Below are 24,721 nucleotides of genomic sequence, written 5' to 3'. Positions count from 1 at the left end.
CTGCGGGGGTGCTCCCTGGCCTGCACACAGGGACATAGCTTATCTGTCCCCGTTTCTACAAGTTTAAAGATTAGCAGGCTCAGAACCGGGTAGACTAGAAGGACCATTCCTTTAACCTATGAAGACACCAACTTCTAGGCTGCACTGTTTACTAAAGAACTATCTCTAGCCAGTGAGTACTTTGTGTTTTAAAAATTGCTATTAATTGCTGCTGACTCATTGAAGTTGGCTGACATAAGTTTTCCAGATGGCCCAAATGACAAAGTTGATCCTGTTCCATGATTGTGGCACATGTAGACTGTTAGAAAATCAATCCTTGGAACACTCAGCTAATCTTTCTTATGAGATGGTCATCACACCGAGGATAACCTTCATCCGGTCCCCTCCTTGGGTGCCTGACTGTGTCTAGCACACAGCGGTGCTCAGTATTTGCTCATTTGAAATGATTCTCATCTGTGAAGGTAAATGTTCAGTGCTGCTAAAGTCCTTCTTGCACCTTCAGATTTCCAAACAAGAATCTGAAGATGAACTACTGCCGTAATCCTGATGGGGAGCCCCGCCCATGGTGTTTCACCACCGACCCCCAAAAGCGCTGGGAATTCTGTGACATCCCGAGATGTAGTAAGTATGGTTCCGACCCAGTCCTCAGGGACCTTCACCTGCTCTCTCGGAATCAAGAGTGCTGTGCCTGGAAAGTGCCCCACAAGTCCTATGGGATGTGGTTACTCTTTTAAAACAGTTTATTGGTTACTATATGTAATTGATCAGAGCATCTATTTTTTATGGGTTTTTTTTGGGGGGGGGTCCTCTTTTGCCTCTTCTGAGTACAGATGAATGTAGGCTTTTGGGAGTGATCTCTGGTACCCTCCCGTTCTCTAGTGCTAAAGGCAAATCAGACCCACAGCTTCTGGTACCTGGATTTCATTATCAGCCAGTGAAGTGAAACTCAGTCGTGTCCAACTCTGGATGGTAGCCTACCAGGCTCCTCCATCCATGGGATTTTCCAGGCAAGTGTACTGGAGTGGGCTGCTATTTCCTTCTCTAGGGGATCTTCCCAAACCAGGGATTGAACCTGGGTCTCCTGCATTGCAGACAGACGCTTTACCGAGTTCTTTCTAATTGTAAGCAAAGTGCTGTCTCAGGACGTACAGTTTTTCCGTGTGGCCAGCTTGGGAGGCAGTGGCAGGAGAAGAGAGGTCTGGGGGAGAAGATGAAATGGCAGACCTGCCGGGAACGACTTGGAAAAAGCAGTTTTATCATATTTTCCTTCTATAAGGATTTGAAGCAAGGTGCTGAACGAGGACAGTTGAGACTGTTAACAGGACTCAGTGGGTCCTGAGGTCTGGCTTCCTATTCTTCACTCAGACGGTCACGCTAGAGTGACCAACGGGACTCAGTACTCCCCTTATGAACATCAGTTTCTCTTTCAGTCTCTTTTTCCCTTGAGGCTTTCCTTCTTTAAATTGACGTGTAGTTGATTTCCAACATTGTCTTAGTTTCAGGTGTATAGCAAAGAGATTTGGTTATACGCATGTATGCATATATCTGTATTCTCCTCCCCCCGACTCTTCTCCATCATAGTTTATTACATGATATTGAATATACTTCCGTGTGCTATACAGTAAATCTTTGTTTATCTGTTTTACGTATGACAGTGTGTCTTAAGAATTTCTTGATTTCTCACTGCGTACCCTTTTCCTCAGAGACACTATTTTCTTTCTTCCCATGGACTCTCTCTGTTGTTTGTGGAATACTCGGTGTCAGTCAGTTATGTGTACTTAATGAATCATTTATTCTTCAGAAAGGAAGCTGGTTCATTGGCACATGTGCAGATTTGGGGTAGGATACGACACAGTTGAGCCTCACCGGGTGGGTTGAACTGAGACTATAGAAAACAGAGAATACAGAAAGAAGCATTTACTCCAAGGGTCTTGTCCCTGGAGGGGTTTTTCATAAGCTGCTGCTGCTGCTAAGTCGCTTCAGTCGTGTCCGACTCTGTGCGACCCCACAGACGGCAGCCCACCAGGCTCCGCCGTCCCTGGGACTCTCCAGGCAAGAACACTGGAGTGGGTTGCCATTTCCTTCTCCAATGCATGAAAGGGAAATGGGAAAGTGAAGTCACTCAGTCGTGTCCGACTCTTCGCGACCCCATGGACTGCAGCCTACCAGGCTCCTCTGTCCATGGGATTTGCCAGGCAAGAGTACTGGAGTGGGGTGCCATTGCCTTCTCTGTTTTCATAAGAGGGTCTCATAAACATTGATTCGACCACATTGGCTTCTTCTGAAAAATGATAAACGACACTCAAATGCAGGATTCTGGAAGGATAAGAGGAAAAGAAGACAGACTGACACTCTCTGCCTCCATCTCCCGTAACTTCCACCTGTGCCTTCTTTACGTAGAAGCACTCACTGTAACATATCTTCCCCATTTAAGCCACACCCCCGCCATCTTCTGGGCCGAAGTATCAGTGTCTGAAGGGAACCGGCAAAAACTATGGAGGGACGGTGGCCGTCACCGAGTCCGGGCACACATGTCAGCGCTGGAGCGAGCAGACACCCCACAAACACAACAGGACCCCAGAAAACTTTCCATGCAAGTGAGTCCGCTCTGGTTTCATTTCCTTGTCAAGGAAAGGAATGAACCATTCCATCCTTGTCATGGGATGGACAGCAAGATCCCACTGATGTGCCTTGGTTTTAGTGACAATAGGAACCTCGGCTTAAAGCTTTTGGGAATGAAAACTGGTCAAGTCACCTGCAAGGGAAGTGACATTTAGCGCTGGTTTCCCTAGAAAACTGGTTCTCAAAGTGTGGTTTCCTGGGCCTGCAGCATCAATAGCATCAGGAAGTTTGTTAGAAACTAAACCAGCGACCTTGGAGTGGGTTTCAGCAAGGTTTTGCATGAAATGTACAGTAAGGTTTGAGAACACAAATTCGAGGGCTATGATACATGATTTAGGAGGCAGGAACAGTGTAGAAAACACCCATTGCGTGTCCAGCATGTAGCACAGGGCCTTAGGCACAAAGATCTATTTTGCTTCATGATACACAGTCAAGGAATATATTTGAATCATTCACCCAAGAGAAGCATCCTGCCATAATTCTATGGACTCCCACTCAGCTTAAGTTTCCATCCATTATTCAGTTGGTATAGTTCTAGAGAATTAACTGGACACACCACCAGTATCACCATTAAGAAGTATGTGTGTACTTTGTTATTTCTTTAGCCTTTTGGAAAGCCAAACTCACAGTTCCTTCTTTTTCAGAAACTTGGAGGAAAACTACTGTCGTAACCCTAATGGGGAGAAAGCCCCATGGTGTTATACAACCAACAGCGAAGTGAGGTGGGAATACTGCACAATCCCGTCCTGCGAGTCCTCTCCGTTATCCACGGAACGCATGGATGTCCCAGGTAAGAAGGGCCATGGGAGCTTACTGAGGGCGCCATTGCTCTGTATTTTTGTATTCCAGAAGCATCACAGTAGCTTTGGAAATGGTTTCATTGTGTTGTGGTCAGAGAACATGCCTTACGATTTCATTTATTCTATTTTTTAAAATTTATTTTTAATTGGAGGATAATTGCTTTACGATATTGTGTTGGCTTCTGCCATACAAGTGTGAATCAACCATGAGTATACCTATGTCCCCTCCGTCCTGACCCTCCTCCCTGACTCCTCTAGGTTGTCACAGAGTACTGCGTTGAGCAACCTGTGTTATATAGCAGCTTCCCATTAGCTATGTATTTTACATTCACTTTAAATTTGTTGAAGCTCATTTTATGGTTCAGAATAAAGTCGTCTTGGTGAATGCTTTACATGCTCTTGAAAAGAATCTGGCTTCTGTTGTTGTGTAGTGTTCTACAAACGCCGACGAGGTCAAGCTGGTTAGTCTTGTTTGGCTTTCCTGAATCCTTGTTAATTTTCTATCTCCTTTTCTGTTGATTACTGAGAGATGATTGGTGATGTTAGGTGTGCATTCGTCTATCTCTTTCCAGTTTTGTGTTTGCTTTGTCTATTCTGGAACTCCTTGTCAGGCACAGACACACTTTGGATCCTTATCTTTGCAAACAAATGACCCCTTTTATCATTCTGTAATATCTCTCCATGTCTCTAGAAATAGTCCTTGTTCTAAAGGCTACTTTTGCTGATATGAATAGAGCCATTGCAGCTCTGTTTTTACTAGAGTTTGGATGATGTCTTTTTTTCTCAGTCTTTTGAGATGTTTAGACCATTTGCATTTAATGTCATATTGTTAACATGGTTGGATTTAAATCTACCATCAACTTAGTTATTTCTACTTGTTATTTCTATTTGAATTTTGTTCCTTTTATCTTTCTCTGCCTCTGACTTAATTTTTTGTATTGCCTTTTATTACCTCATTTTACTATTTAATGTTTACAATATACACGTTTAACTTACATTTTACCTACAAATAATATTATTTTACTTGATGTATAATGTAAGAAACTTACAACATTGCAATATTTACTCTCCCAAAATATCATGCTATTGTTCTGAGTTTACATCTATCATTTTAGAAATCTCACAATAAATTGATACTATTTTTGCCCTGAAGAATCAGTCATTTTTTAAAGCAATTAGAAAGAAAAAGGGTATTATATTTATTTTTATTTATTTATTTCTACCATTTCTTCTATGCTTCATCTCTTTGTGTTGCTTCTCCAGTTTCCATGTGATGGCATGTTCTTCCTGTAAAAGACTTAACCTTTTCCATTTTTTATAGTACAAGTCTGTTGATGATGAAGTCTTTTAGCGTCTGTATGTCAGGAAGAGTCTTCATACTGCCTTTAGTTTTAAAAAACAATTTTTGTTGGGTACAGAATTCTGGGTGGACAATTTTTCCCCTTTACCACTTTAAAGGTGTCACTCCATTGCCTTCTGTTTTGAATAGCTTCTGACGGACATCTGTGTTTCTCTGTATTTAGTATTTCTTTTTTCTCTGGTTGCCTTTAAGACTTCCTCTCATTTTCAGTTTTCAGCAGTTGGTTACAGTGCATCTAAGTGAGTCGATTTGTTTACTTACATGTTTATGGTGCTTTTCCTACTTGAAGCTCTCTGAGCTTCTTGTGTTTGTGGATTATTGATTTTCATTACTTTTGTAAAATTCTCAGCCATCACTGCTCAAATATTTCCTTTTCCCTGCTCTCTCTCTCTGTTTTCCTTTTTGGGACTTCAGTCACCCAAATGTTAGACCATTTCATGCTGTCTCATATCTCTCATATGCTTGTTCTATTTCTTTCCCCACTCTTTTTTTCCTTTTGTGTGTTAGTTCAGATAATATTTATCAATCTGTTTTCAAGTTCACTGATTATTTACTCTGTTCTGTTCAGTCTGTTAATCAGCCCATCAAGGGAATTTTTCATCTCTGATAACATGGTTTTTATTTCTGGTGTTTACATTTGATCATTTTATTATTTTTTTAAAAAATAGTTTCCATCTTTGCTGACATTCTTCATCTATCCATGCACACTGTTGACCAGTATGGTATCTACTACAAAATCCATCAACATATTAATCATAATTACCTTATAATCAGAGTTCCAAAGAAGAGCAACCAGACATAAGAAAGTCTTCCTCAGCGATCAGTGCAAAAGAATAGAGGAAAACAATAGAATGGGAAAGACTAGAGATCTCTTCAAGAGAAGTAGAGATACCAAGGGAACATTTCATGCAAAGATGGGCTCGAAAAAGGACAGAAATGGTATGGACCTAACAGAAGCAGAAGATATTAAGAAGAGATGGCAAGAATACACAGAAGAACTGTACAAAAAAGATCTTCATGACCCGGATAATCATGATGGTGTGATCACTCACCTAGAGCCAGGTATCCTGGAATGTGAGGTCAAGTGGGCCTTAGAAAGCATCACTACGAACAAAGCTAGTGGAGGTGATGGAATTCCAGTTGAGCTATTTCAAATCCTGAAAGATGATGCTGTGAAAGTGCTGCACTCAATATGCCAGCAAATTTGGGAAACTCAGCAGTGACCACAGGACTGGAAAAGGTCAGTTTTCATTCCAGCCTAAAGAAGGGCAATGCCAAAGAATGCTCAAACTACCACACAATTGCTCAAAATTCTCCAAGCCAGGCTTCAGCAATATGTGAACCGTGAACTTCCAGATGTTCAAGCTGGTTTTAGAAAAGGCAGAGGAACCAGAGATCAAATTGCCAACATCCGCTGGATCATGGAAAAAGCAAGAGAGTTCCAGAAAAACATCCATTTCTGTTTTATTGACTATGCCAAAGCCTTTGACTGTGTGGATCACAATAAACTGTAGAAAATTCCTCAAGAGATGGGAATACCAGACCACCTGACCTGCCTCTTGAGAAATTTGTATGCAGGTCAGGAAGCAACAGTTAGAACTGGACATGGAACAACAGACTGGTTCCAAATAGGAAAAGGAGTACGTCAAGGCTGTATATTGTCACCCTGCTTATTTAACTTATATGCAGAGTCCATCATGAGAAACGCTGGACTGGAAGAAGCACAAGCTGGAGTCAAGATTGCCGGGAGAAATATCAATAACCTCAGATATGCAGATGACACCACCCTTATGGCAGAAAGTGAAGAGGAACTAAAAAGCCTCTTGATGAAGGTGAAAGAGGAGAGTGAAAAAGTTGGCTTAAAGCTCAACATTTAGAAAACGAAGATCATGGCATCTGGTCCTATCACTTCATGGGAATTAGATGGGGCAACAGTGGAAACAGTGTCAGACTTTATTTTTGGGGGTCCAAAATCACTGCAGATGGTGACTGCAGCCATGAAACTAAAAGATGCTTACTCCTTGGAAGAAAAGTTATGACCAACCTAGATAGCATATTGAAAAGCAGAGACATTACTTTGCCAACAAAGGTCCGTCTAATCAAGGCTATGGTTTTTCCAGTGGTCATGTATGGATGTGAGAGTTGGACTGTGAAGAAAGCTGAGCACCGAAGAATCGATGCTTTTGAACTGTGGTGTTGGAGAAGACTCTTGAGAATCCCTTGGACTGCAAGGAGATCCAGCCAGTCCATTCTGGGATTTCTTTGGAAGGAATGATGCTAAAGCTGAAACTCCAGTACTTTGGCCACCTTATGCGAAGAGTTGACTCATTGGAAAAGACTCTGATGCTGGGAGGGATTGGGGGCAGGAGGAGAAGGGGACGACAGAGGATGAGATGGCTGGATGGCATTACTGACTCAATGGACGTGAGTCTGAGTGAACTTTGGGAGTTGGTGATGGACAGGGAGGCCTGGCGTGCTGTGATTCATGGGGTCGCAAAGAGTCGGACACGACTGAGCGACTGAACTGAACTGAACCTTATAATCTCAATCTGATAATCCCACATCTCTGGGTGGCTCTGATAGCCATGAAATTAAAAGATGCTTACTCCTTGGAAGGAAAGTTATGACCAACCTAGACAGCATATTAAAAAGCAGAGACATTACTTTGTCAACAAAGGTCCATCTACTTAAGGCTATGGTTTTTCCAGTAGTCATGTATGGATGTGAGAGTTGGACTATAAATAAAGCTGAGCACTGAAGAATTGATGCTTTTGAACTGTGTTGCTGGAGAAGACTCTTGAGAGTCCCTTGGACTGCAAGGAGATCCAACCAGTCCTTCCTAAAGGAGATCAGTCCTGAGTGTTCATTGGAAGGATTGATGTTGAAGCTGAAACTCCAATACTTTGGCCACCTGATGCGAAGAGCTGACTCATTTGAACAGACCCTGATGCTGGGAAAGATTGAGGGCAGGAGAAAGGGATGACAGAGGATGAGATGGTTGGATGGCATCACTGACTCAATGAACATGAGTTTGGATAAACTCCAGGAGTTGGTGTTGGACAGGGAGGCCTGGTGTGCTGCTGTTCTTGGAGTCCCAAAGAGTTAGACATGACTGAGCAACAGAACTGAAGTGAACTGAATTTATAATCTCAATCCGATAATCCCACATCTCTGGGTGGCTCTGAGTCCGGCTCTGTTGATTATTTCACTCACCTGTGGCTTTTTCCCCCTGTTTTTGTGTGTGTTTGTGTGTGTGTCTTGTAATTTTTAATCAATGCTTGGACTTACTTGTAGAAAAACAATAGCTATTGAAGCAACTATTATTTACACTTTGAAATGGGCAGCCTTCTTTTATCAATATGCTATGTGGGTAATTGAATTAATATCATGAGCAGATAAAAGGAATTTCGGTTTTGTTGCTGCTTTTCCCTGTGTGAACCGTAGGTTTCAAATCCTCCCAGTGGTGAGGTGCAGTCACCTTGTATCTAGAGTTGGGTCTGGGGTGCTGAAGAGCTTTCTCAGTATTCTTAATCCCTTCTCAACTTTTAGTAATCAGTAATGCCTGCACCACAGAGGTGGGGGGCACTCCACACTTTTAACCTGACCCTATTGATAGACTACGTTTCTTGTTACTCAGTGCTAAGTTTTTGCTGGGGGTAGGCATTCTCTGTCTTCTTGGTCTGCTCTCAGCCTTAGACTCTGGGCCCCTGGTACTGTGCTGTACTTAGTCGCTCAGTCATGTCCGACTCTGCGACCCCATGGACTGCAGCCCACCAGGCTCCTCTGTCCATGGGGCTTCTCCAGGCAAGAATACTGGAGTGGGTTGCCATGGCTTCCTCCAGGGGAGGTTCCCAACCCAGGGATCAAACCCAGGTCTCCCGAACTGCAGGTGGATTCTTTACCATCTGAGCACCTGGCAATATTTCTCAATATTCTTGCCCCTTCTTCCCAGGGAACTAAACTCTAAGTTGTATCTGTGTTGAGTCCTGAGTGGAAGAATAGGAGACTTCTGCTTTGTGTTGGTGAAGTATCCTGGCACAGTAGAATTTTCTGCCCCTATTCCAGGGCCCTACCCCTCCCTGAGAAGCAGCTGGTCTTTGCCTGAGTCCCGGATGTAGGACCATTTCCCCCAGCAGCTGAAGGCTTTGGCTTTGCATAAGCAAAGAGTCTGGGGAAAATGCGGAAGGTTTCCATGTCTTGCTCACTGGTACGCAGCCACCACGCGCAGCCTCTACCAAATGAAGTGTGTCTTTCTGAAGACCTGCCCAGTTTTCATGAACACCCAGTGGAGATCCATAAAAGAGAGCTTGCACAGGAGTGCAAGGTCCAATGACAAGCAGTCTGCCCTGCTTATTTTTTCCCCCAAGTTTTGAATTAACTATTTACCCAAAAGTTAGGTCATTAAAGTCTTAGAATGTTCTGGATCTATTGTTTTCTTTGCATGTCCATCTGCCTCCCAATATGTAAAAAGAGGGCGGTGTTCACTCCCAGAGAGGATATTCTGTTTGTGTAATAAGTTATTTCACACGTTTCTCTGTTCCAGTCATTATTTACTGATTTCTTCTCTTTCAATTTCAGTACCACCCGAACAAACTCCTGTGCCCCAGGACTGCTACCATGGTAACGGGCAGAGTTATCGAGGCACGTCGTCCACTACTATCACAGGAAGGAAATGCCAGTCGTGGTCATCGATGACACCACACAGGCATCTGAAGACCCCAGAAAACTACCCAAATGCGTATGTCTTTGATTTTCAACCGGTAGAGGAGAACCGCCAGCTTCAGTTTCCACTTAAAGGGTTATGCTCGAAACTGAGAAGGAAATGGCAACCCACTCCAGTATTCTTGCCTGGAGAATCCCGTGGACAGGGGAGCCTGGTGGGCTGCTATCTATGGGGTTGCAGAGTCGGACATGACTGAAGCGACTTAGCATGCATGCATGCATTGGAGAAGGAAATGGCAACCCACTCCAGTACTCTTGCCTGGAGAATCCCCGGGACAGAGGAGCCTGGTGGGCTGCTGTCTATGGGGCTGCACAGAGTCGGATATGACTGACGCAACTTAGCAGCAGCAGCAGCTAGAAACTAATGTCTTAGGACCAAATTTCCTTTGGCTCCAGAGAATGAGACAAAATGTCTCAGGCAACTTGCTTTTGTGCAAAATTTCTGAAAGAAGAGAAGCCGGAGGCTGGCTCTCTTTCCTGAGTAGTGTTTCAGAAGCAGGGTGGGATAGACAGAGGGGCTGAGGTCCTACTAGTAGAAAGCTCAAAAGCACAGATGATCGAAGGCTTAGAAATAGGATCGTCCCATAGCTCTTGCTTACAGATCAGTGTCGTCTTTCAGCCGTGGAATTTGATCATTTCGTCTTCCAACTCCTGAAGTGGTTTGTGTTTGCCATTGGGTAATAAATGTAAATATTTATCACTACTGGGTGATCTGTGTATCACCCGACCTGTGTGGACATATTGGGTCCTGAGCACTAGTGGTCTCAAGGAATGTGAATGACCAGAGCATTAAGAGCAAAAGCAGGAAGGCAGATTAGAGTCAGAAAGTACAGATACTGATCCGCAAAATGGACATCAGTGGACAGGTCAGTGGGCAAAATAGTGGACAAGACTCAGACTGATCAGACCAGTTTTTCTGTGACACATGGCTGTAAAAATATGGAAAAATTTCACATGATGGACAATAGGCAGCATAGGACTGTGACTTTTCGGAAAGGAAAGTAAATTAGATTGAACTTACAATGACCCTGGTTTTCTTCCTGGAGATACTTAGGGAAGAAAGTATCTCTTTGGACTGCAGTGCAAGGAAATGGAGCCAGGGCAGACCACAGCAGTCTTGCTAATCTAAGGAGACAGAGACCGGAGTTGGGGCTTAGTGAGGCAGCTTGGATTGAGTAGGCAGGGTAGTCTTGAGAAAGGATCTGTGCAGAGAAGGCACTTTGGAAATACGTATGGAGTTCTCCTGAAGTCTTTGGCTGAATGCAAAGCTACGCACGTTGCAGGGAGAGATTCTGCAGTGAACAAAGACCAGGGAACCCTGAGATAAATGAAGATTCTAGAACTCCCAGGGCACTAGAAGACTCTGTGTTTGCAGAGTTGAGATTCTTATGAGTCAGACAGGAGAAACTTCAGGGGACACCTTGACCATTCAGTAAGGAATCCAGAAAAGTCTCGTTTATCAGTTGTTGTTGCTGAGTCGTGTCCAACTCTTTGCCATCCCAAGGACTGTAGCCCACCAGGCTCCTCTGTCCATGTATCGGTAGGGTTAGTGTATTCCTTGGATAAAGTCTATTCTAAAAACATCTGAGCAAAGATCAAAAGTAATCCTAAAAGGATCAAAATGATCTCCAGGTAAATTAACTGCCTGCCAGAGGAAAACGCAAGGAACCAAATGATTCCAGTAAGAAGACAAGTTAATAAAAATGGACAAAAGACTTCAACCATTTAAAAGATGTTCCACAGAGAAAGATACACAAATGGTCAATAAGAACCTGAAAAAATGTTCAACATTTTAGCCATCACAGAAGCAAGAATTATAATCACAGAGCTTCTGCTGCTCAATTGCTCAGTCATGTCCGACTCTTTGTGACCCCGTGGACTATAGCCAGCAGGCTCCTCTGTCCATGGGATTTTCCCAGCAAGAATGCTGCAGTGGGTTGCCATGCCCTCTTCCAGGGGATCTTCCTGAACCAGGGATGGAACCTGTGTCTCCTGCATGGCAGGCACCTTCTTATACCACGGAGCCACCAGGGAAGCCCCTATAACCACAATGAGATACTACCAAATACCCAATGGCAATGACTGTTACTAAAAAGACAAACAGTAAGAAGTGGTTCTGAGGATGGAGCAGGGACAGCTGTCATACCTGATGTGTTTCCGTGTGTGTGTGCCGAGTCACGTCCCACTCTTTGGGACCCCATGGACTGTAGCCTGTCCAGTTCCTCCGTTCATGGAATTTCCCAGGCAAGAATGCTGGAGTGGGTTGCCTTTCCTTCTTCAGGGGATCTTCCCAACCCAGGGATCAAATCCATGTTTCTTACATCTACAAAAAGATCTACCAGAAAGTTCTTATCAGCTTTATTCCTAAAATAACCCCAAACTGGAAGCCACTTCAGTGGTCACCAATAAGAACATGAATAACCGGTAAGATACTCATACCATGGAATACTATTCAGAAATAAAAAGGAACAAGCTACCGATACCCTCAAATTGCATGGGTAAAAGCTCAAAAATACTGAAAGAAGGGTATATCCTTGCATGAGTTCATTCATATGAAGTTCTGGAGTAGAACTCAATAGTATTTGCCTCCAGGGGAAGGGCAGCCAAGACTGAGCAGTGACCCAAGGGAGGTTTCTGGGGGTGATGGACGAATTCTCTGTCACAGCAGGAGTGTGGGTTATGTAGGTGTGTGTGTTCATCAAAACTTGTCCATCAAAGTACCTTTACAGAAAAAAGAGAGCAGGAGCCTGTTTCCTGTGATAAGCCTTTCTAACATATCCAGTTGCTTGGAAACCTGCTGATGGGCTTCCTCAAATTGTGGACCCGGGTCTGAGATGGTCACTTGTCTATAGTCCCCACAGATACACTGTTGGATTCCCATAGAACATTGGATGTTCCAAGTGATCTCATGAGTCACAGAGTGCGGGTCTGAGTTCCAAAGGGGAGTCTAAGGCTGAGACTTCTGAGAAGCTGGGGCAGAGTCCTTGGGAGGCCCCAGGGGTCCAAGCTGCCCAGTGAGCCCCAGGTCCCTCCTCTGCTATGTCCTTAGCCAGTTGCTTCTGACTCAGCTCCCGCAGAAGCCCTGGTCTACCCAGACGTCCCCCTTCCTCCCTTTGGCCCCACTCTCCTTTAGTCACATCCCTCTTCCCTCCATCCCTGAGCGGCTGCAGGTAGACGAGCCTGGGGCTTCTTCCTGTGTGCCCCAGAATGCATCCAGCTAGAAACCTCATCCAGCTAGTTTTCCAGGAGGCTGCCACAAGCCTTCCGAACCCCCAACCCACTTGATCTGCCTATGCTATTTACAGTAATATTACTGCCGTGAGTTTTTGTTTCATTGTAAAATACAGTAGGGCTTTCCAGGTGGCTCTAGTGGGAAGGAATCTGCCTGCCATTGCAAGAGACTGGAGTTTGATCCCTGGGTCAGGAAGATCCCTGGAGTAGGAAATGGCACCCCACTCCAGTATTTTTGCCTAGAAAATTCCATGGACAGAGGAGCCTGGTGGGCTACAGTCCACAGGGCTCCAAAAAGTGGGACTACAACTGAACACACACACACACACACACACACACAATACACTATGAGTAAACAGACTAAGAGGGTTGACCTGGGAATATCATCGTCTTGTATGTCTTTTCTGCCTTGGATAAATATGTTTTAGTTCCAACTTCCATAGCCCTACTCACACAGAAGAGAAAGCCAGAGGTATAGATATATTTGTTTGTACACAAAAAATGTAAAATATGTGCTTCAAAATCTATATCGGTTATCCCTGGGGAATTTATTTAACACTTCCAGGGAAAGGAAAACATTCTGATACTTTCTCTTATACATGTATATATATATATATGATCTGTTTTTATGTGCAGCATGTATTACTTTTGATTATTTTTAAATAAAAATTATAACCTACTTTAAAAAACTCACCCAGTTTTTTAGAAATTGAGGACCATCTGTGCCTGTGGCATTATAATAATAATTGGCACCTTTGGTAACTTGGGCTTCCCTTGTGGCTCAGCTGGTAAAGAACCTGCCTGCAATGCAGGAGACCTGGGTTTGATCCTTGGGTTGGAAAGATCCCTTGGAGAAGGGAAAGGCTACCCACTCCAGTATTCTGGCCTGGAGAATTCCGTGGACTGTGTAGTCCGTGGGGTCACAAAGAGTTGGACACGACTGAGCGACTTTCACTTTGGTACCTTAATGGAAATATTCCAGCCACTTCGTTGTAACAAAATTCAGAGGGTGCTGGGGTGCCCCTGAAGATTCACTCACCTCTCATGACCTCTATTGCTGTGGAATTTACAGCGGCTTGACAATGAACTACTGCAGAAATCCAGATGCCGATAAGAGCCCCTGGTGTTATACCACCGATCCGAGAGTCAGATGGGAGTTCTGCAACCTGAAGAAATGTTCAGAAACTCCAGAGCAGGTGCCTGCGGCTCCCCAAGCCCCAGGCGTAGAGAATCCTCCTGAAGCAGGTAAGAAGTCTGTGGCCAGACATCTGTGTACTCGGGTAGAGAGATGATAAGAGGCGGAGAGTCTTCCCGAGGCAGAGGCTTCATTGCTGCGGGGGGACTGGAGTGCTGGCTGAGTTTGTGATGGGGAAGGCTGCTTCAGGGTATCGTTTGGGGAAGCCAGAGCTGCTCTTGCTGGCCTGATGGGGGTGGGTGTGTCTTTAGGAGTTGAAAACTAATGGAATGAACTTGTGGACCCAGCGGGGGAAGGAGAGGGTAGGACGAATTGAGCAAGTAGCATTAACATATATACACTATTAAGTGTGAAATAGATAACTAGTGGGAAGATGCTTACAATATAATATATGCATATAACACAGGGAGCCCACCCTGGTGTTCTGTGATGACCTCGAGAGATGGGACGGGAGGGGGGTTGTTGTTTGTTCTTTCAGTTGCTCAGTCATGTCCAACTCTTCATGACCCCATGGACTGTAGCAGGCCAGGCTCCTATGTCCATGGGATTCTCCAGGCAAGAATACTGGAGTGGGTTGCCATTTCCTTCTCCAGGGGAGGGGGGAGGAAGGCTTAAAAGGGAGGAGATATATATATATATAAAATCATGATTGATTCACATTGTTACATGGCAGAAATCAACACAACATTGAAAAGTAATTATCCTTCAATTAAAAAAAAAAAGAAAAGTAATTGGCTGTGAGGGATGGATACAGTTTTGAGCCTGGATGGATTGAGAGGTTGATGATAGTGGCCGAGGTGGGACATTCTAGAAAAGCGAATCTCTGCCTTTTGCATGGAGGGGTAGAAAGGACTGATTTGGTTTTGGATGTACAGAGTTAGGAGGGCTAGGAAGACTGTCAATGATCATCTCCAACAAAGGCTTGGAGAGAAGTGGACACGCAGCTCCAAGCGTCTGCAGCCCTGAGGATAAACATGTCATCCAAGGTGCGAGGCAAAGGATAAGCAGGCTCTTCTCCACCTCCCCGGCCCTTTGCCCACGTGTCACCCCGTGTGCTGAGCCTCTGGTCCTGTGGCTGTCAGGTGGCAGGAGTGCTCGGTCCTCCGACAGGGTAAGGTCACAGAGGGGACCGACTCTTCCCTTGCCCTGGCATGAAAGCTCAGTGGTCTCTGGCTTGTCTGACCACTTTTGGGTAATCCAAGATCAGACAGAAACAATTAAAGTGAGGACTTGGTTTCAAGTTGAGACCCCCTCTCCTTCCGGAGGGGGACTTGGCTCCTCTGAGATGCTGGAGAACCTTACTAGCTGCTCCCTACTGTCCCCCTGTACACCTGCTGTACACAGAGGACCAGCTCATCTCTGCCCCACTTTCCTGGTGAGACTTTGGGTGCCATGGCCCAGCTGGGGATCCCTCCTGATGAGACTCAGGTGGGAGGGACCTGAGTCATCCCACATCACATGGACTCAGGTGGCCCTCCCACGTGATACCCCACATGTGGTCGTGGGTAACTCACACAGTCTGTTCCTGGCACACACTGGAGGTGGCCAAGCACTGCCCTGCTCCTTGGGCATGGGGCTAGCTGGCCCAGCTTTTGCTGTCTGGATTTTCCAAGTGCTCATCAGAGCACTGTGTGCTGGGACCCCATATGTAACACTTAACAAGGGCTCAAGCCTCATCCCCAAGGCACGAGGTGAGGGAGGAATTTGGGGAAGGGACCTCTAGCCACCTCTTTCTTAAACTCTTTCATCCCAGAAGGTGGCAGAGCTCTGGCCAAAATAATATACTTTTATGAAATCCTTTTCCATCTGCTCTCTTCATTGAGAGTGAGTTATTCAAGGATCATCTCACATTTCGTAGAGGCATCTGTTACCTCTCAGTTTGTTATAAAACTGAGTATCTAAGTGTCCCGGCCAAAGTTCCCGTTCCAACACCCGGACTTGTGAGTCCTTCTGAGACAAGAGCATCTCTGGCGACTTGTTAAAAAAGTCGTCAGGGCGCACTGAAACCTCCAGGGCTCCTGTGTTCCAAAGGACGTGACTACAGCCTGTCCTGAGAGACGCCGAGCGCTGCCACATTTGATCCTTGTCGCCGGGTCAGTGTGGGACAGGTGACACCGTTCCCTCTTCCCTCCAGACTGCATGATCGGGACGGGCAAAAGCTACCGCGGCAAGAAGGCCACCACGGTGGCCGGTGTCCCCTGCCAGGAGTGGGCGGCCCAGGAGCCCCACCACCACAGCATCTTCACTCCAGAGACAAACCCACAGTCAGGGCTGGAGAGAAACGTAAGCCACTTTGACTTGGACTTTGTGTTGCCTTTTTTTGACTAGCCTTCGCAAACCGAATTGAACCTCTGCTCCAGAGAGGCTGCCTGACTGAGCGTTGGTGTGGGGTGGGGAGGGGACACCAGAGGGTTCAGGGGACCGAACCTGTGCTCCAACAGCCTCAGCCTGGGGGGTACAGTTAGCACGGCCGGCCAATCCGCTAGCTTCTTATCTCTCTCATTTGCGACACTTCCTGCCTGCTTTCGTGTTTCCGGTGTTTGTCCTCTAGGTCCCCGTGATCAAAGATGACCTTCATGACACTGTAGTTGGATGTTCCTAGAAAAAAAAATTGGATGGGCCATCAGGACTCTGCTAGGATTTCCCCTACACTCACACAGTCCCTGAAGGGTTTCCTTTGTGGGGCGGTCTTGCCATGGCTGACCCACGGAGGGTGCCCGGGCTAGGGGAATAAACAGTTTGGAAGCAACAGTGAACAAGTCATCGGGCAGAAGACTGACCTGAATGACAGCCTGTCCCACGACCATAGTCCTCTCTTGCTGGGTGGCAGACACAGGCTGCAGGGCAGGCCCCTTTATATAATCTTCACCCCAAGAGCCCTCAGGGTCTACACCCCTTCTCCAAGCTCCTTTTGAATAAGGAGACGTGACCGATGGCCTTCTATGAGTCAGAGGCTTCGTAAGCACCCTGAAAAGTGACTCTGCCCACTTCTCTGCCAAAGAAACACGACCTTTCATGTTCTAAGGACAGAAGTGTAATCAATGTCTGTGCCTCCTGTCACCTTCTCTGCCGTGCCCTGCCCCAGCATGCGCCCTCTCCCAGACACGTTCCTCTTTTTCCAGTACTGCCGTAATCCTGACGGTGATGTCAACGGGCCCTGGTGCTACACCATGAACCCAAGGAAGCTTTTTGACTACTGTGACGTCCCTCAGTGTGGTAAGCTGCTGTCTCCTTTGGAAGGAAATGGCTTTTATATAAATGTGGTGTCACCTGGTGTCTGATCTGCAAGACACAAGTGTGGGTCGAGCACTTCTGGGCAGGAGAGGGTCCCCTCTCCCCCAGAGCCCTCTTTTCATCCTGGGTCTCTTGAATCAGTCCTACTCGTGGCCCCCATTTTTAGGCACTCCCTTCCTCCAATACTTTAAATAAAATACATACAAAATCCTCCCCAAGAGCAAGTTCAGAGGTGATCTCTTTAGCCTCCAGAGGGTTCCACTGACCTCTCCAATGTCTGGGGCAGGATGCCTGAAAAACAAATTCAGAGTCACCCAGACGGGAAGCTCTCCTTCAGCAGCTGAGAAGTAAGAAAGAAAACAGAGACAGCAGGAAATAAACATATAGCATCTATTGTAAACCATATACTGTCATCCTAAGAATTTAATGAACATGGCTCCTTACTAAGGCCTGACATTCCTTATCCTAAGATGACTATTAGCCATGCATTCGCCAGACAACGTAGAGAAAGCTTGCTTGAATTCTTTCCTTGTTTCTCAGACTTTTCTGGGGAGTGAGAAGCTTGGATCACAGAAAGGGGAGTTGACCTTTGTTCTGAAAAGTCTGGGCTAACAAGTCCAGGGATAGGTTTGGAGAACACCGCAAAGGGCTTTGATTCGGACCCTGTTTTACTCTCCGCTGACCTTCCGTCTTTGCAGAGGGATTCTGTCCTGATTCTTGATAATCAGCCTGGACTTCTTTGCACAGTTTGATGGCTTGTGTTTGTGCCTGCCACATGGCGGGACAGGCTGGAGGGGATAAGGTGCGGCTGCAAGGTCACTGAAGTCCACATCCAGAGGTGGTTTGGGAGGCAGCTTGGGCAAGGGGTTGAGAGCACGGAGCCACCGTCAGGCTTTGCTTCAGGGCCGCTCATGCCTAGAGCAGGGCGAGGAGGGCGAAGCCGGGATGAAGGAAAGATTCTCCTTGGCCACTGTCACCGTGCTGCCTGGGCTGAGGGGAGCATGTAGCCGACTGCTTCTCCACTGTGTGTTTTCTCAGTTCTCCAGACGCTGCCTCGGTGGACCCCCTACCTCATGGCCCCCAGTGGGGTTTGTGCCTCCCTTTCTGCTCCTCCCTCCTACCCTTCAGCTTTCTGGAACCCCCACTGCCTCTTGGGGTGCGGGCTCGCTGACTTGGACAGGGTGCCTATCTGGCACAGTTGCCTTTAAGTTGTTGTATATCATGCCATTCCTGCCCTGGCTCTATAGCTGTGCCAGGGAGTCATGGACTTCTGATGCCCACAGAAAGGGACCTACAGTAATATCCCAGGGGCAGCCCTCGGCCACCAGCAGACGCTACAGGCTTCTTGAGTGTCAGGAGGCTTGGGGATCCTTCTGCAGGAAATGGATGTCAGCAAACAGACCACGTGCTCTGATCACATGGCCACATCATGATGCAGTTGGGGACCGCACACTGAGACAGTCCTTTCTCCATCCTTTCCTCTTTTATCCATCTCTAAGAACCTGGTTCTTTTCCATCCTTGACTTGGGTGAGGGTACCAGAATTGTTCAGTTCAGTTCAGTCACTCAGTCGTGTCTGACTCCTTGCGACCCCATGGACTGCAGCATACCAGGCTTCCCTGTCCATCACCTACTCCCGGAGCTTACTCAAACATGCCAGTTGAGTCAGTAATGCCATCCAACCATCTCATCCTCTGTCATCCCCATCTCATCCTGCCTTCTATCTTTCCCAGCATGAGTGTCTTTTCTAATGAGTCAGTTTTTCACATCAGGTGACTGAAGTACTGGAGCTTCAGCTTCAGCATCAGTCCTTCCAATGAATATTCAGGGTTGATTTCCTTTAGGATTGACTGGTTTGATCTCCTTGCAGTCTGCTTTGATCTCAAGAGTCTCCTCCAACACTGTAGTTCAAAAGCATCAATTGTAAAAGAGGCCATTTCTTTCTTTCTTTTTTATATTTATTTGTTTGTCTGTACCAGGTCTTAGTGGCAGGCATGTAGGACCTAGTTCCCTGACCAGGGATCGAATCTGGGCTCCTGCATTGGGAGTGTGAAGTCTTAGACACTGGACCACCCGGGAAATTCCGGGAGGCCATTTCTAGAAGTCTGCACATGGAGGTTTATCTTACACCCTCCCGGAGCATCTTTGGGGCCTCTGTTGAACCCTCCAATGTAACATCTTCCTACACACCCACCCATCAGAATGTAAAGATTACAAACCTCAGCTATTAATATTTCCTTTTTCCTGGTGCTTAGAGCAATGCCTGGCACTACATATATATATATTTGAACACATTTGCTCAATCAGTAAATAAATGAATGAAATCTCAAATGACAGCTCCTCCAGTATGACAGGTCAGTGCTTAAAAGGGTGGCTGTCCCAGGTTAAGGGGACTTTTTGTGTGTACTTGTATTTTTTTTTTTTTTTTGCTAATTTTATTCGATTTTTCAGAATGTGAAGTCTCTTTGAGCTATGACTTTTTAAAAAGGTTATTTTCATTTTTTTTCCTCTTTTTAAAAAAGGATTTTTATTGCTCATTCCCTGGGAAATTTCCGAACTTTTAAAATTTCCAAACTTTACATTGTAACTCACATGGAAAACATCTTTAAAAAAGTACCATTGATTTAACTTTTTAGGCTACACATAAACTTCTTTAAGCAACTCACTTGAAAAATTTGTGTAAATATTCTGTTATTAAAACAAATGGCACCATGCAAACTGCACAGAATAACATAGTAAAACAATTTGAAATCAGAACTACATTCTATTCAGCCCAGTATTCTGCTTCTCAATTTTACCAAGGGCTTGTGTGGGTTTTCTCTTTAATATCAACCTCAAAAATTGAAAGATGCCCATTTAAAATATAGTTTTATTTATTTATATTCATTTATTTTAAATTGCAAATTTTTGTTCGTTGGGTTAACAACTCATTTCAATTCTACCAACACAAACAGTACAAATAATAAGTATTGTAATTAAAAATAAGTAGAACTTAAGTTTTATTTTGAATAGTGAGACCAGGGTTACCATAATATCTGTGGTTGTTCTTTCCTTAGTCCATTTCTGTAAGTCTACTCTGTGTAAGGCACAGTAGGAGAAATTAAGGTCAGTATTAGAAAGTAGGATTTGATTATATTGCATCCTTCTTCAAAAAAAAAAAAAAACAAAACAAACTTCTCTATATAGATTCTCAGAATAGGCCAAGAAAATTGGAAAGCTATTAGGAAAATTCAGGTTTCAGCTTCACTAGAGGATAAAAATCTCTTGGTTGATTAAGACTAAAACTTTTCTCCTTATAATATTTATTATTAACTATGACTTATGCTTCTATTTTTGAAGATCCTAAAGGGCTCCAGACAATGGAGAAGCATTTATGAATACCTATGTACCCCCTGAACTGTTTTAGACGTTAGTGAGTGATACCAACCAGAGATGGAGCACTCACCCCAATCTCCAGGAACCCTGCAGGCCAGGTGGAGACAGAAAGCCGGTGGGAGATGAATAGAGAGGCAAGTGAATGGAAGTCATCCCTGAGGCGCTGGGTTAGTCTTGGGAGGCTTCCTGGAAGAGCTGTCCTGAAACTGGCCGAGAGAAAGCATTAGTTTAGGATAGTTATCCTTGCTAAACATATGCACACACCCCACACATACATGCACACACAGAGATTCATAATTAAAAAATACTCTTATTGCCTTCCAATGGGGACGACAATTATGGTTTTCAGCAAACTTTACATGGCTCAGATGATGGTGGTGGTTATGATGGGAGTAACGATACAGTCTCTAGATAGATCACCTCAAGTCAGAATAACAACTTGTGTCAGTGAAGCTCTTCTCCACAAAACTCTCATTCTAATGCCTAACTCTTCCCAATTAATCACTTCCTTAAGAAAACAGTAGAATAGAAAAGCACTTATATTTTCTAGAAAGGAGACGGTTCTGTGTTGTCCACTACCATTTCTTGCAACTTAGAAAAAAATATTCCAAGAGACGTTTATGAGTCTACTATTTAGTTTGAGTTTGGGGATGTGAAAAGTTCAGTGCGTCGACGAGTCACAACTTCATCATGAGTTGCTCTCTTTCACGTCTTCAAATGCAAATCTTCCCACGTTGTGCCACAGAGTCCTCATTCGACTGTGGAAAGCCCAAAGTGGAGCCGAAGAAATGTTCTGGAAGGATTGTAGGTGGGTGTGTGTCCAAGCCACACTCTTGGCCCTGGCAAGTCAGCCTTCGAAGAAGGTAACACCATTTCCAGAAATGATTTATTCCATCCTTCTGGGTACGCTCTGCAAAACCTTGGGGTTGACATATATACATATGTACATATATACATATACATGTACATATACACTACTGTGTATAAAACAGATAATTAATGTGAACTACTGTACAGCTCAGGGAACCCTACTCCATGCTCTGCGGTGACCTCAAGGACAAGGAAATCCAAACAGGAGGGCCTATCTGTATATGTATTGATAGATCTGTATATGTATGTACATACGTATATGTATAACTGATTCACTTTGCTGCATAGCAGAAACTAACACAACACTGCAAAGAAACTATACTCCAATGAAAATTAAACAAACAGAAAACCTTTCTGCATTCAACTAAATCCACATACCCCCAGTATCAGAACCTGCCTCTAAGTTCAACAAAGGAGTAAGGAAAACTATAAAAAAATTTTTTTTCTGTGTTTGTAAATTGAAGTATAGTTGCTGTACAATATTATATAGGTTTCAGTTTTGCAATAGGGTGATTCACCATTTTTAAAGGTTATACTCCATTTATCGTTATAAAATACAATGTAATAAAATATTGGCTATGGCCCCTATGTTGTACAATATGTCCTTGTGGCTTATTTTATAACTAATAGTTTCTACTTCTTAATCCCCTACCCCTGTATGGCCCCTCCCCTCTCCCTTATCCCCTCTCCCCACTGGTAACCAAAAGTTCCTTCTCTGTATCTGTGATTCTGCTTCTTTTTTAAAATGTTCTTTTCTATGTTATTTAATTTGAAAATAATTTGAAATTAGAATCTTTTTTTTTTGATCTGGGTAGCTGTCATCAGAATTGTTAAACGTAGCAATTTATACTAAGCTCCAATCCTGCTGGAAAAGTTAAAAAGATGCTTTGAGGGTTTATATAGATACCCACTGTGGCTTTGTAAAATGAAGAGAAAGGGATATTTTTAGAAATGAGACACCTCGTGGGGGAGGGTAAAGATAAAATTATCTATAATATTAAAACATAGATGCAGAGTCTTTTCCCCTTCCTTCAACAGTTTTGTGAACTACTGAATTTAACCAAAAGATGCTCACCCATATAAAAAACACCCCTTCTTCAGTGGAGGGTAGCCATAACTGAAGCGTGATCATCCCCGTCCTCCAGGACCCAGACGGTTCTGGTGATCTTTGACTGGTGTTCGCCTTTGATCAGTCCCTTTTCCTGGGTGTCCCATTCAAAGCCCACACAGAAAACAGGCTGATCCGCCTGTTGATGCTTCCTTGGCACAAGGCTGCACCAGTGCGCATGCGCCCAATCGCGGCGCTCTGTGGTCCTTCTTCCGTTCGCTGGTGAGATGCTGTTCTGGTCCGTATCTTTCTGTGGCTGCCTTGGCTGTTCTTTTCTTTGCCTTATCACGTAGTAACTGCTTGCGATACCTGATCCTGCGATACTGCTTTCACGTATTTTCTAGTCTCTCTTTCCCAAGCTGCGCTGGGGTCTGTTTCCTGATTGATAATTGCCTTGCTGGCTCCCATTCACTTGCATCTGTGTCTCTTCCATTATGATGGTCTTCAGAGCGGCTCATGTGAGTTTTATGAGCTATATCGCACCCCAGCAGTTCTACAACGTGAATGATTTAGGGGATGTTTCCCCCGCCCCAAAGCGAACTTTCTCAAATAGCATGAGCAGATGGCCCCGAATCACGGGCCACTCAGGATCCCATTTGGCACCCTGAAGAATGACTGGTCAGGCCTTACACAGATCTCCTCCAAAAGAAACAGAGGAGACCTCAGTGGGCTGGAGTCCAGGGCCAAAGGGCCTCCTGTTGGTGCCATGCCGCTTTGCTCCCCTGTGGCCAGGCCTGGCCTGAGCCCCAGCCCCGCCCCACCCCACCCCCCGAGTGGTGGGGTGACCTCCAGAGGACCCACTTACTGCAGGAAGCTCAAAACTCCTACTGTCCTTGCTGCCACCTCGTCCTTTGGGAACATTAATGACCTCGAAGCAGAGTAAGCACCACTTTCGGACTTTCTGTAGAATTAAATCATCAGATTTAACTAAAATCCTGGCACATTTTCCTTCCAGCTCGAGGCACTTCTGTGGAGGAACTCTGATATCCCCAAAGTGGGTGCTGACTGCTGCCCATTGCCTGGACAAGTATGTGTTAGGGGATCCCAGACACGAAGACTTCCTTGTCTTCAAGACTCCTTGCCTCCTTTTCTTTATCTTCTCCCTCCCCTCTCTCCTCCCTTGTCTCCTTCCCTTTCCTCCTTCCTTCCAGGGCAGTGACACTGGGGACGGGGGTGGGGGGCGGGAGGTGGATGTGAAGGGCAGAATGGCCAGGGCCGCTGGATGGGAGAGGAGGGGGTGTTTCAGGAGAGAAACGAAGAGGCAGACCTGGTCCGGCAGTTTGCAGCAGGATCGACAGCAAGACAGAGCCTTTCGCCATGAGGGGCGTTGGTCTCCCCAGGCTCCGGACCTGGTGTCTGCCCTGTGCCAACCTCAGTGTTGGTTTCATTCGTCCTCTGTTGTCTGAGAATCTTCCTTAACTGTCAGGTTCAGGAAGACCGAGAACTTGTTTCTTGCCATTCAGAGGCCTCCGATTGTAGGTAGCTGAGCGGGGAGGAGACATGGTGTTTATGGCTCCAAAGGGCACCCAACGCAGGGCTGGCCCCTATTTTGCTGCTAATGCGGATGTCTTCTCTAGCATTGTAGCACTGTCATTCTACAAGGTCATCCTGGGTGCACACTACGAGAAAGTCCGGGAACAGAGTGTCCAGGAAATACCAGTGTCCAGGCTGTTCCGGGAGCCCTCTCAGGCGGACATTGCCTTACTCAAGCTGAGCAGGTACTGGTTTGCCCACGACGTTCACCTTGTAAGCCCTGAGAACTTTTGCTCGTGGCTGGATTTACAAGCCGTAACAGAGTTGTGTGGGGCTGGCACCAGCTAGGACCCCAAAGGCATCAGGCTTTGGGAAGAGCATTGACCTTCAAGTGAGGAAACCTGGGCTCAGCCCTGCTCGCCTGCTACAGGCGCTGGGTGAGGATGGAGGTGGGCGGAGGGGAGAATACAGGGGAGGGTGGCAGCTAGGGGGTGTTCTTCCCACGTGGTCATGACAGAGGCATCGGGACTCAGTTTCCTCACGTGGAAAAAGAGTGTGTTGAAGCATGAGGTACAGGTTATCCCTACAATTCTCTCACTTACTAAGTTCCCCTGGGGCTTCCCTGTTGGCTCAGACGGTAAAGTGTCTGCCTGCAATGCGGGAGACCTGGGTTCAGTCCCTGGGTTGGGAAGACCCCCTGGAGAAGGAAATGGCAACCCATCTTAGTACCCT

The 24,721-nt window shown here is 45.5% G+C and overlaps 1 protein-coding gene across 1 annotated transcript in view; it reads left to right on the top strand.

Annotated features, from left to right (window-relative positions):
- The window catches only part of PLG (plasminogen), a 47,639-nt gene that overhangs the window by 16,511 nt on the left and 6,407 nt on the right, over nt 1-24,721 (top strand). The window contains exons 7-16 of the mRNA XM_061428482.1: nt 503-621; nt 2,435-2,597; nt 3,267-3,412; nt 9,361-9,520; nt 13,808-13,980; nt 16,065-16,213; nt 17,053-17,146; nt 21,284-21,401; nt 23,472-23,543; nt 24,094-24,234. Of these exons, the coding sequence (XP_061284466.1) occupies nt 503-621; nt 2,435-2,597; nt 3,267-3,412; nt 9,361-9,520; nt 13,808-13,980; nt 16,065-16,213; nt 17,053-17,146; nt 21,284-21,401; nt 23,472-23,543; nt 24,094-24,234 (1,335 nt within the window). The remainder of the gene's footprint in view (nt 1-502; nt 622-2,434; nt 2,598-3,266; nt 3,413-9,360; nt 9,521-13,807; nt 13,981-16,064; nt 16,214-17,052; nt 17,147-21,283; nt 21,402-23,471; nt 23,544-24,093; nt 24,235-24,721) is intronic.

Source organism: Bos javanicus, chromosome 9 (genome assembly GCF_032452875.1).
Source record: "Bos javanicus breed banteng chromosome 9, ARS-OSU_banteng_1.0, whole genome shotgun sequence".
Taxonomy (NCBI): Eukaryota; Metazoa; Chordata; class Mammalia; order Artiodactyla; family Bovidae; genus Bos; species Bos javanicus.
This window is presented reverse-complemented; position numbering and strand designations above follow the sequence as displayed.